This window comes from Epinephelus lanceolatus, chromosome 9, assembly GCF_041903045.1.
Source record: "Epinephelus lanceolatus isolate andai-2023 chromosome 9, ASM4190304v1, whole genome shotgun sequence".
NCBI lineage: Eukaryota > Metazoa > Chordata > Actinopteri > Perciformes > Serranidae > Epinephelus > Epinephelus lanceolatus.
The window spans coordinates 33,233,018-33,245,427 of record NC_135742.1 but is presented as its reverse complement, the minus strand read 5'-3'; the positions used below and the strand labels follow the sequence as shown (position 1 = coordinate 33,245,427).

Below are 12,410 nucleotides of genomic sequence, written 5' to 3'. Positions count from 1 at the left end.
CCTTTCGTGTTAATTAGTCATTGCAGAAATGTTACAGTAGAATGTGCACCTCATTTCATCAAAATGTTGCTGAGCATTGAGCTCACAGTGGAAAGCAGCAGCAACAAAAATAGTTGGAGTAAACCGTATTCACCACATGATGCTGTTGTCGTCCCAGGAGAGCTCTCCATGGTGCTGAACACCAAGATGGCTGTGTTCAGGGCTCACACCTGAGGCTTGGCTGTTTTTAGTTCTTTCTTTTGTAAAAACATTAACTAACCTCTATAGCCTGATTTGGAGCAAGTATACTAAGTGATAATTAGTAGGCAAGGCAGATTTTTAGTTGTGTTTGTGAGTTCATTTTCAAAAGGGTTGAAAACATGCCCACGATGACAACAGTAACGTGATGATGTTCACCATCTAAGTTGAGCGTGTTAGCATAACATTCGCGGATTAGCAAAAAACACAAAGTATAGGTTGATGTTATGTCATTTATTTTGCAGGTATTTGGTCATAAATCAATGTATTGGACAAATTGAAATTAAGATACATCCTTTGGGAACCATGAACGACTGATAACCAACAGGTTGAAACTGCAATCCCTAGAGCAGTGCAGCTAGCAGTTGCAGACCAAGTAAACCCCCTTATGGCAACAGCACTTGTCAATGGCAGTGGCCCCCCAGTAGGACAATGCACCACGCCACACCACAAAAAACTGCTCAGAAACCACCCCAGGAATGGGACAAAAAGATCAAGGTGTCGACTTTGCCTCCAAATACCTCAGTCCCAATCTAACCCAACAGTTGTGGGACGTGCTATTACCCCAGAAATACCCCAATCCATGGTGGGTCCTTCTTGGACCCTAATTGGCTCTGACCTGTCAAGGCATGGACACAGGACCTCTGGAGGATGTCCTGTAGTGTCTGGCACCAGGGACGTTGGCTTCAGATCTTTTAAGTCCCATGGATTGGGAGGGGGGGTACTAGCACGTCCCACAGATGTTTGATCAGTCTGGAATTTGGGGAATGTGGAGGCCAGGTCGATGCCTTGAGGTCTCTATCATGTTCCTTGGGCCACTTCTGAGCAGTTTTTGTGGTGTGGCATGGCACATTGTCCTGCTGGGGGGGGCGCACTGCTACTGAGGAGTGCCGTTCCCATGTGGGAAGATGTTCTGCGGTATAACAGAAAGTGAAATTCCTGCTGCTTATTCTGTGGTACATAAGAGACATGGTGGTAGTATAGATCTTTGTGGAAGCATCTCTCTTGTGCATGTATTTGCATTAGTGCCACCAAGGCACGAATGCTAGATCCAGCCTAAGGGGATTGTCTTTCTCATCTGTCTTCATCTGCTGTGCAGTAAACGCCTCTTCACTTATACAGGAGCTCATTACTCACAATGGCAGCCATTTGAATCTTTTATCAGAGGGATTTTTAATTGAACATTGGCAAATGTGCTCCAAACAAATGGGCCTCAGCAAGCCTGAGAGCTGCGTGTGTGTGTGTGTCTATAAGTGTGTGAGTGAAATATTCATCGTGTGTGTTGTAGCGTCTGGTTCTGAAAACCGTACACGTTAGATACCAGCCCACATGGGAGGTGGCAAGCTGTCTGCGGAGGCTCGGTGTGATTCACTCAAAGGAAATCATTTAGAGTCAGCGTGGTCGTGTATACTGTGTATATGTAGACTCTTTTGAACACATCCAAGATTTTTTAATCTTTTCATAGTTTCGAACATTTCATTCATCTTCTCTCGTGCTTTTGTTGACTGTATAGTGAACAAGAACAGTGGGGGTTTAGGTCTTAAGAATCCCATTGAAACTACAGTTACAAACACCTGCAGTGGCTAATATCACTCCCAGCAGAATAAGTAAATGAATAATCTCTCAAGCATAAATAATTATTTCAGATTTCCCACTGTTAAACCACTGACCACACACTGAAAGCTGTAACTTTGTCTTAAGGGAGTTTTGCCTTGTTGAACAGTTTTGTAAGAAGTTGACTCAAACACATTGTTGCAAGATTATTTCAGGCTTAACCCTAAGTCATACCTAACTTGAAACAAATTTCAAACATATGAAAAAATCATCCAAACTGGGTATTTTAGGGTGAAATCCAAACTTTAGGGGACATTTATTTTCCTCATCTTTCTGTCCGTGTGAAGGTTTTAGGCCTTGAAAGGACAGATATACTAGGGAACGTGCTAACACATAGCACCAGAGCAGAATCACTGGTGGACCAGCAACAGCAGATAAGGGGTCAAAGATTTAATCATACCAACTGTCATTTGTCTGGGGTGAAACACCACGATCTCACTGATCCCAGAAGGGTCAAAGCTTATTCCTATTGCTTCCGTTGGTCCAGCTCTCTAAACCTATTGCTCACTGTCTTACTGAATATCATTGGCACTCATGGGTCAATAGGGGAACCAGCTGCTGCCTTCCATTTGAATGTATTGCAGTATACTATACTCAAAGTCAAACCGAGCTGTGAGCGTTTATGTGATGAAGTGCACGTTCATGCATTCTCACATGCGGCATGCATTGTGTGCTGTGGGCTTCTGGTGGCTCCGCTGGTGCTTTTTTTAGTCAGGGACACGTGGTGCCATGGTACCAGAGTGTGTGTGTGTATGTGTGTGTGCGCATGGGTAACACACACACTGACACAGATAAAATCCTGTTTAATTCTATACGCTAATCTTGGAACATCCAGCTGCACTCTCACTCCCATGCATAGCAAGGCTGTTTCTCATACACTGATGGAGAGCTCAGGCTGCTGATAAACACAGGATCTGGTTGATGATGTAACATCATGTATTCTGTGCTTTAAGAGCAGAGCAATACTTTGCTGTACATTAAATGATTGCCCATAAAGAAGGTGTGTAGGTATACCCTTCATTACTGAATGCATCCCAGCTTGCCAGAGAGCGTTAACCTCCTGATTAGAGTGGAGTGACAAAGAGATGTGGCATCTCCCAAGCAGGGCAGCACACACAGGCAGCTTTGATGAGGATATCCCATTTCTAGCTGTCTCCCTTGTGCTCCTACTGAGAAGCCAGTGGTGATGAATTCACTGAAGAGCGCTGATAGACTAAACAAGTCATCCTCTGTGGAAATTGTGGCAGACTTTAGTCATGTTTTGGCTCTAATCGTGCATTGTGAGGAAAGCTCAACTTCTTTTCATTGTAATTCTAGCTAACACAGCATTCAGCTGTCAGCTCGCTTTAACGGCTGCTTGATGGAAAAATAACAGGCATTCAAAAACCTCGGGAGTGAAAATTAGGTGTCAGTTAGGCACCGGTTGAACATTATATTATTACAAACTGAGAGAATGCAATCTAGTTTCAGTTTATGTATCCATATTCATATAAATTGGGGACAAAATATACCTAGCATATGTGCAGAAAAAGCACAGGTGTAATTAATAACCATAACTGAGGCTGAATTTCGTTTACAAGCATCAGTGCCAGAGCACTGTTAGTGTGCATACAGGCATACTGGGACCTTTAAATGGAACAGAGCCATCATTAAGGTTATTAGTTACACCTGTGCTTTTCCTGCTATGACAAGTAAATGACCTCAAAAGACTCAACAGCTTACATAAAAATGGGGGAAAATGGATTTGTAGGTTAAAGATTTTTTTAAAACAGATTTTTTTTTTTAGTTTAATCTTTTTCATCACAGTATTCATCACAGTGTAGTTAAGTTAAGTTGAATGCCTGCTAGATGGAAACATACTAGACATTGGAAACAGGCAACAGTATGTAGTGTATGTCTAGACATATTTTATGGAAACATACTGAGTTTATATCTAATTAACATGGGAGACAGAGTAGACTCTTCAAGAGCAGGCTCCTGCAGAAACAGCACAGGAGTAGTCAGAGGTGCTCTGCAGTTTTCTTGTAACATGGAACAGAGCCGTTGTTAATGTTGTCAGTAACACCTGTGCTTGCTGCTCTGTCAGGTAGACAATCAACATTTGATTTGCCCAATACTTTTGTTCATAACTGGGGTGTGGGGGGTGACATGCAGCAAAGGGCCACGGGTCGCAATCAAACCCGGGCTGCTGCAGAGGACTCAACCTATAGGGTGCACACTCTACAAGGAGAGCTAGAGGTTGCCCCTGCAGTTACACAATCTTGATTCATATTTGATTAGCACTGCCTAGTTTGACAGTTTGACCTCAGTTCATGAGCTGTGATTAACATAAATGACAGTTGCTTTAGAGACTCCTCAGCTCTGATAAGTTGTTGTTGTTAAACATTATACTTGATAATCATAAGCCTGTTAGCATTGTTGTTGTGAGCGTGTTAGCATGCTGATATTAATGTTTAGTTTAAAGCACCTCTGCGCCTGAGTACAACCTCATGGAGCTGCTAGCATTGCTGTAGACTCGTAGGCCTTGTTCAGACTGCCAGCCCAAATCTGTTTTTTTGGCATAGTCAGAATCATTTTAGAAAGTCTGGACAGCAAAAACAAATGAAATGATCCAAACCACATTTGGAGGTGGTTTTGAATGTGTTTCCAATCGGATTCCTACAGATGTGTCTCAGTCCAAACACTCTAGCTGCTCAAATTGGATTACAGTGTCTTCGGGTCACTTGCAATGCGACATCCAACAACTTCATCAAATCCAGAGTGATGGAAGTTTGTTAAATAATCCATGCTGCTGCTAGCAAAGCGCTATGGAGAAAAACAGTCTGTGGATAGACATCAAAATAAATTGTTTGGAGGGTAAAATGGTGCAACTCCATTTCCCATGCCTCCATGTTGGAAAGCTGCATCACCAGCGTAGCTACATAGTTATTGACACCTGCGTTGTTACCACAGCAACTCATGCAGATAGGTCGGTGGTGTCTTGACACCACTGTATGACTGGCCAAAATGAGTGAAGGCTTTCTGACAGATTCCTTTTCCAAGTCCTTTTCATGGTATAAGTCTGAGAGAACCACACCCAACATCCTCCAACAGTTGAACTGTTGAATCATCCCAACCTGCTGTCTGTTTTTTGACAACAAAAACATTTTGTGATCTCTATTAGAAAGTCTCTGGAAACCTCTCTGTTGCATACACACATACACTCACACAACAAAATACTGCTGAATAATGAAATGCTCCTGCTCCCTCTTTCCCCGCCTAGTCTTACTGAGTTCTCTCAGGAAGCTTCTGTTCCTGACAAACCATAGCAGCTGTCCTCTGCTTTTTTCCCTCCCCAGGAGACTGAGATCAGCACCAGAAGGAAGGAGTGTGAAGCACTTGAGGCGGAGGTGAAGAAAAAGAATCAAACATGTCAGACTTTGGTAAGTGCTCCAAAAATATACCCTGGCCTCTGAGCGATAGGACCGAGGCTAAAATTGATTTGTACCTAAGAGCCTTGCCTGCTATCATCACACACAAACGTCCCCTGAGAAAATGAGTGGCGGGTCTACTGTAATGATAGCATGGTTCTCAGGCAGTGATGACTGAAATTGAAAAATGGGAGCAGTTAACTTCAAGCTGCAGTATCTGTGGGTTGGGTTCTGTTAGCATGGGGAATACATTTGATAATGAGAGAGACAGAGAGGCACTTTACAGCAGTAAGTGTTTGCAGTGTGTGATCATGCACAAACACAGAGGAAGTACAGTGTATCGTACTGTGATGTATATAAAGATACTGCTGTGTACACCAGTGTATCCTCAGGCTGTGGCTTTATTGGTTTCTTTCTTTTGTATACACATTAGTTCATCTCTACAACCCTGCTGTTATTTAGGTGTACAGCTGCAGTGTAGAGCACCATGTTGGTTTTACAAGTAATGGTCATAAAAGGTCACAGATATGTTACACAAGTCTTGTATTTTCATATGGTATTTGGTGCCTTTAGACAGACAGTTTCTCACAGTGCCCTAGAAATGTCATTCTGTCCTGTCGACTGGAGTGGCCTTCACTCAGGACAAAAAGCAAAGAGAGGGAACAAAAAGATAAGGTGGAGAGAACCTGCTGGGTGGAAAAGAAAACAGGCTTCTTTTGGGGATTGACCAATTTCTTTTTTTTTTTTCAGGGCCAATTTTGATACCAATTATTAGTACTGATATCTGATATTTGTAACCGATATACATTTGCAGTAAAAATGAAAACCTTACTGTCAAAATTTAGAATAACACAAACTCAATCATGCATTATCTTAAAGAAAAGGAGCCGCTGCTCCTCCATGTACTTTGCATATATTGCAGCCTGTCTCCCTGGTGTTAGTATGTCTTATACTCTGCAGTTACACCTCCTGCTGGCAGTGGGGTTACTATGCTATGCTGTGCTGAGTTTCTGTGAAGTGCAGTAAAGTTTGATTGAATCAGCTAACACACCTAAACACATAAAACATGGCTCAATGAAGACAACAGTAAATAGAGGTGCAAAATCCTAAGGTGGTAGACACATTTTTCCCACAGATACAACATGCTGACGTTACAGTACATAATGTACTGAATGTACATCGACAAGTCCATGTTACATATGTCTGGTAAAATGTCAATATTGTGTTAATAGTTTATTATAATCTATGATAAACTCATCACATCTATCACCCGCTTCCAGGCGCTATCTCACTCCGTCTTACTGTCCTGCCAGTTTACTTAAACAAATGAAGTCTCATTGAGTGTCTACTTTTACAATGATGGCAGAACGTTACCAACAGGAACACGCAAGTGTTTTTGCAACTTCTTTGTATTAGATTGTGATGTTCAACAAGTTCAGTAATATCTGCAAAGCTAGGTTCACTGATTGGAGCAGCTCTCGTCTGTGTTCGTCTCCGTATTTGGTTTTGATGGTGGCTCAGTCACATCAGTCATATGCCGGTGTGATGTTTTCAGAACTGGAGACTGGGTTTATCAGACTCATCAATGTCTCCACAGGATAAGTAGTAGCTGCTCAGAATTTCACTCTAAATGTAAGACTGAAATGAACTGTTAGATATGTTCCGGATGTCTGGAGTAATACCAGAGATTTATCATGGATATCATTAGAAGAATTGTGGGGGTGGACATCCCAATCAACAGCAAGACTGATGCTACTGGAGGACTTGTTACCAATATCAGGGGCAATATTTGCTTTATAAGACTAGCAGTAATTGCAGCCAATAAGTGCACAGTCATGCGCTGGAGAATCAAGGTGCCACGTAGGGAATCTTTTTGGCTGAAGGAGCTTTCATCATACCTTCAGGAAAGATTAGGTTAAATCTCAGGAAGAAAAACACAACTTTTTGATAAATGCTAAAATAGCTTTATAACCTTTTTACGAAACAGGACCTTTCCTTATTGTGGTGTCCACGGTTAGGCTTGAGGCTGCACTGCAGTGCTCTGTGAGGGTCTTAGGTGCTCCCTGGGGTGGTTGGCTTTGCCTGGGATGGCTCAGGTTGGTGGTGGCAGGGTACATGGCTGTCCTCTTGGGCTGTTTAAGTCCCATCCGTGCAGATTGGTCTGTGTGGGTGTCTCTGGTGTGGGCCTTTTGGGGGTTGGTTTTGCTCTCTGCCTCTTTCGGTTTGGGTGGTCTTGGGCAGTTGCTAGCCCTGGTAGGTGCCTAGGGCTTCTGTATTGTTCTATAAATCACTCTAAGTCTGGGTGAACCACAAGAGGCTGAGTGCACTGCTATGTGAAAAATATGCTGCCTTCATTATTATTGTCACTATGGACATTTAGGGTTGGGTGGGGGTAATTCATTGTTTATGCTGTTTTTATTGTTTTACAGTAAGAGATTATGATGTAAATGATGCATGGCTGATGTATAAATAGCTGCAGAAGTTGAAATGCATCTATTTCAGAATTTACAGAGTTCATGACAGACTGAAGTGAGGTGCTGAGGACCACATGTCTACTAGTGTCCCATGACAGTGACAGGTTTTCTGTCGGTTTCTGCGGCTGAACAACTCTACCCCTGTGTGCCACTGTGGCTGTGTTGGTGTTTGTGTTAAGAAGAATGTGTTTTTTCTGAAAAGCAGGTAGCACATATGACAGGCAGGTCACATACACCTGTGTGTATTCAACTTTTATTGTTAGGTGGAGCTGGGGAGTGAAGGATTTGCAGTTGGAGCTAGGCTAAATGTCACATATGCTGAAGAAACCATCAACCAGCGGTGGCAACTATTACATTGCTCTTTGCCATTACATTGTATTTATTTTAGCAGGGAAACATACTGTCAATTGAACAAGAGGAGTCATCAGGCTTTATCAGTCTCTCACAGCAGGAGCACATCAGAGTTGTAAATCACAGCGCAAATAAAGCTTAAGTGGATGGCTTTACCATCACAGTTACGGGAGCCCCACTAAGCAGAATAACTAATCACTTTTTTTAATGTTACACCGGGATGGAGAGCTCTGCTCAGCTTCTGTTGAAGTTTATACTGGGAGAGAAAGACATCTTACTGCTATGATGTTGTCATTCTCAAAGTGGGGTCCCCACGGGCTCTGCAGCAAAATGTTGAGTTTAATTTCAGTTGAATTCACTAGAATTTTAAAGTATGAGTAAGTGTAGACATTGCTTGCTCTATGATTTGGGAGCTAGAAAAAACAATCAGGGAGTTGTATGACTGACATAAAAGTGGCTTAAGGAGTATTGAGTTTTAGCACGACATAAAAATGATACATGTTTCTAACCTGTACAAGCAGAAGTAGAATGGTGCAGATGGCCTGCAGTAAGATTTTTCCTATGAAAGGCAGGAGCTGGAGAGATTCAGCAGTAATTTAAATGGCACAGTTTGGTCCTAGACTATTTGAATTCATTCCCTTATGTCCCCAAGCCCTCTTCTTTAGATGAGCTGTCTTTGTGTGTGGCTCTCTGCCCCAAATAAACACTCCATTAGGACTGTTTTCTTTGCTGCCCTCCTCTCACATTCCCTGCCCACAGCAGCACTTCCCTCCTCGCCCATTGTCAGCCTGCTGAGTCCGAAAGAAGCTACCCAAAGGACAAACTGTCCCCAAATGGCGTGCAGAAATGGCAGGCTGGTCTCCACAGACTGCAGCACAGCTCTTATCTCCTCCCGCACTGAGCTCCAAGAACAGAGACACAAACACAGACAAGACCACTGAACACTGCTGTGAGGGGATGGCGAGTTGACAGAAGTGTCACTCCCTGTTTGGTCTTAACTGGCTTACCTCTCTGTCTCTCTTCTGTTTTTCCTCCTTCTCAGGTTAAAGTAAAGAGTTCACATACAGAATTAGGTGCAGCTGTGAGCGAATCAGTGCTGCTGCTTTGCTGGTGGATTTCTAACAGACTATTTACCAAACACCGACAGCATATAAAATATTATACATTAATTTTTCTTACTAAGTATTTGAATTCCAGCTGGTATTAATGCCTGATAGTGAGTTCAGCTGTCATGTATATAAACACTGTGAGTGACAGTAAACACTGACATAACCATCTGGCACCTCCACCTTCCTGAATATCAGGTATATAACTGTAGACCATCTGAAGAGCATGCCTCCACTAGCATTTAAGGTCTGTTACCATGGCTACAAGCATCTGCTGTGCCAGCGATGCTCGAAAATGTATCGGTGCTAATCGAAGGTAACATTGAGGCAGAGAGCAGACAGACTCAACAAGTCCGTGGACTTAACTGTGCTGCTGTGCCCTTAAACTTAGCTCAGTAACCAGTGTGGAATGCCTGCCTCTGTGGTTGGCTTAGCTCTCATTATGAGATGTTTGTAAGCACAAACACCTTCTGTCAAAGGCAGGATTGGCAGCTCCTGTTGCTCAGACACATGCCATGCATTGTATGTGCAGAAGCAAAAAATGTCATAAAGCAATTTTTCTCTTCGTTTTCTTGTTTGCATTTTACACAGTACACAAAATTCAGATATGCATCCTGTAAGTGTTGTTACACCTCTTAGAGATGATACCGTAATGCATGTTTGTGGTCTTTTTCTTTCTGTACACCATGGTGGGCAATGGTATGCACAGGACCACAAGCCCTGTTTAAGGGAAATGCAATATGTACTTTTATACTACACACATATATATATATATATATATATATATATATGTATAGGGACTTGCAAGATGCTAAAAATGTCATTCAACTGTTTTCAATGGGGCAAATGAAACAATGTTGATTTGTGTTAGTGGTGTTGTTATACTGATCTGTACATCCTGCCGATGGTTACTGCACATGTGTAACTCAACAGAGGTGAAAGGGAAACAAGATAGCTCACTTGTTTGCAACCTTCAGACACTATATGTAGTTAATATATATTTTATATATCGGTAATCAGATATAGGCCTCCAGTTGAATAGGCCTTGTTTATACTGTACCTTGTATATAATATTCCTATTTCAATGTCATCAGTGTTAGAAGCAGCCAGTACTCAGAGGGGCGAGGTTCAGCCTGAACCACGTATCACCTGTAATATGTGTACATTAGTCCTTGGTACAGATGGTCTGGATAAAAAAATACAATAAGAGTCAGGCTAAAAAGGCTTAGCTGATCATCAGAACAATAGTGATAGTTGCTGCTGTCTGCTCTGAACAAGAGCAAATGATGCTGCTTACACTGAGTCTACAGAGCAGAGAGTAAGTGAAATGTTTGCTTTGCTCGTGTGTTAAATGGCAGAGTTGATTCATCTGTCAGGCTTGTCGAAATTAAACACACAGCTCTAGAACACCAGGCTGAGTCAGATCATGTCTGGGTAAAACACAACTGCCTCTGCACTGCTTTTAAACACAGAAGTGACCAAAGTACTTTGCCCCAGGCTTTATTATATCATTACATAGTGTAATAATACCATATTATGGTAAATAACATCTGTTAGCCAATAACTTCTTGTTTATCATCACTAAAACATCATTGTTTATTTCATTAAGCTTTAAAAGGGTAGATATATTTATATATTTTTTACTATTATCCAATATCTGAAACATTACAGATCACTCATGCAGCTGAAATCATGCTGTGTACATTTTATGTGTACAGTAGTGTTAGTATTCAAAGCAGATCTCAAATGGCAAATCACACCTCAGCAGAAAACCACAGCTGAATAATGTTGGAGGCAGCTCAATATAGGACACAATGTATTCTGCATGGGATTCTCTCCATCACTGGGCTCACAGGCTCGCCATAAAAATGTGTCTTGCCAAGGGATTATGACGTATACTGATCTCTTTAAAGCGTTAACACATCGACAATATAGGACAAAGAAACAGCTGATTCTCTGTGTTCAAGACAATTTGGTTTGCATCACTACATGTGTGTGGCTGCATCCGAATTCCAAAAAGGATTTTAAATGAGGATGGCAGTCATGTTGAAATGCTTAAATCAACAACAAGCTTTAATTTCCAAAGCATTTCTGTCCACTGTTCTCGTCAGTGTGCATACAGTAAAATGTGAGCTCTCTGTTTTGTTTTGTTTTTTCAGTGGCTGTTTGTCCTTCAGAATGAACACCTGGAGGCTTAGCCGGCCCACATTAGCTCCGAATTGAAGGATCAATGGATATGAATAGGAATGCCAATGCAATCTAGTGCTTGTACGGGAAGCATTAAAATTGACTGGACACAATTGATGCAGGTTGAAATGCCAATATTTTTTTTGGGACGTGACAGAAATGAAATTAATGGAAAAGCAGCAGATCTCAGATGTGACTTTGGTTCTTTAGGCTGTTGTTTACTTGTCCCTGCTTGTCCTTGACAAAATTCCCCCTCCATGGTGTGCACATGTATGTACTGTACTGCATCTATCAGAGTGTATCATTATCATTATTATTATTATTGAGTATTGGAATAGTAGTAGCAGTAGTATGAGTACCTTATGCCTTATTAATTCTGTATCCACCTTATTCCTGGGGGCGCTATTGTAGAAATGAATATCCGTGCAATAGCAGAAGAAGCAGTAAGCAAGTGAGTCGCATTTACTGTCTATAGTTAGTCCCAGTGGCTGATCTTGTGTCTAACTGCCAGCAGTGGTTCCTTTGAAAGGTAATCTGCCTTTAATTTATAACATACTGCTTGTTTTTTTTAACAGTTAACTAACATTTAAATTAGTATTCTCTAAATTGTCGTTGTGGAGCTCTGTTACCTATTGCACTGTCCACGTCTGTTATGTTACGAACAACTGGACTGAGCTGAATTTATGGCTTCAGTGTGTTGAACATTCATCCAGAACAAAAAGAGATTGTTTCTGTAACCGAATAGGAATAGGTGCCCACTCGTCTCACATAAGACGCTACCAGATCATCCTGTATTGCAAAAAAAACAAACAAAAACAACAAAACAAAGCACTGTCCCTTACTAAATCAAAACGGGACATGATTTGTCCTGTATTTTTGTGCACGTCCTACTCTGTTGCATACACTACGTTTTTACATGCTTGGAATGACAAGAAATAATAAGGAGCTCTGACAGTGGAAAAGTTTTAAGTCAGAATTTGCAGAAGAAAATGACCTGGAATGACAGATCTGTCACTCAACATCAGTACGTG

General features: G+C 41.7%; 1 protein-coding gene across 11 annotated transcripts in view; it reads left to right on the top strand.

Annotated features, from left to right (window-relative positions):
- rimbp2b (RIMS binding protein 2b) overlaps positions 1 to 12,410 on the top strand; it is a 107,507-nt gene that overhangs the window by 51,672 nt on the left and 43,425 nt on the right. For 9 of the 11 annotated variants that reach the window (XM_078170871.1, XM_078170872.1, XM_078170870.1 and 6 more), the window contains one exon: positions 5,190 to 5,273. The exons of the other annotated variants lie outside the window; for them this stretch is intronic. In XM_078170871.1, the coding sequence (XP_078026997.1) occupies positions 5,190 to 5,273 (84 nt within the window). The remainder of the gene's footprint in view (positions 1 to 5,189; positions 5,274 to 12,410) is intronic. 11 annotated transcript variants of the gene reach the window in all.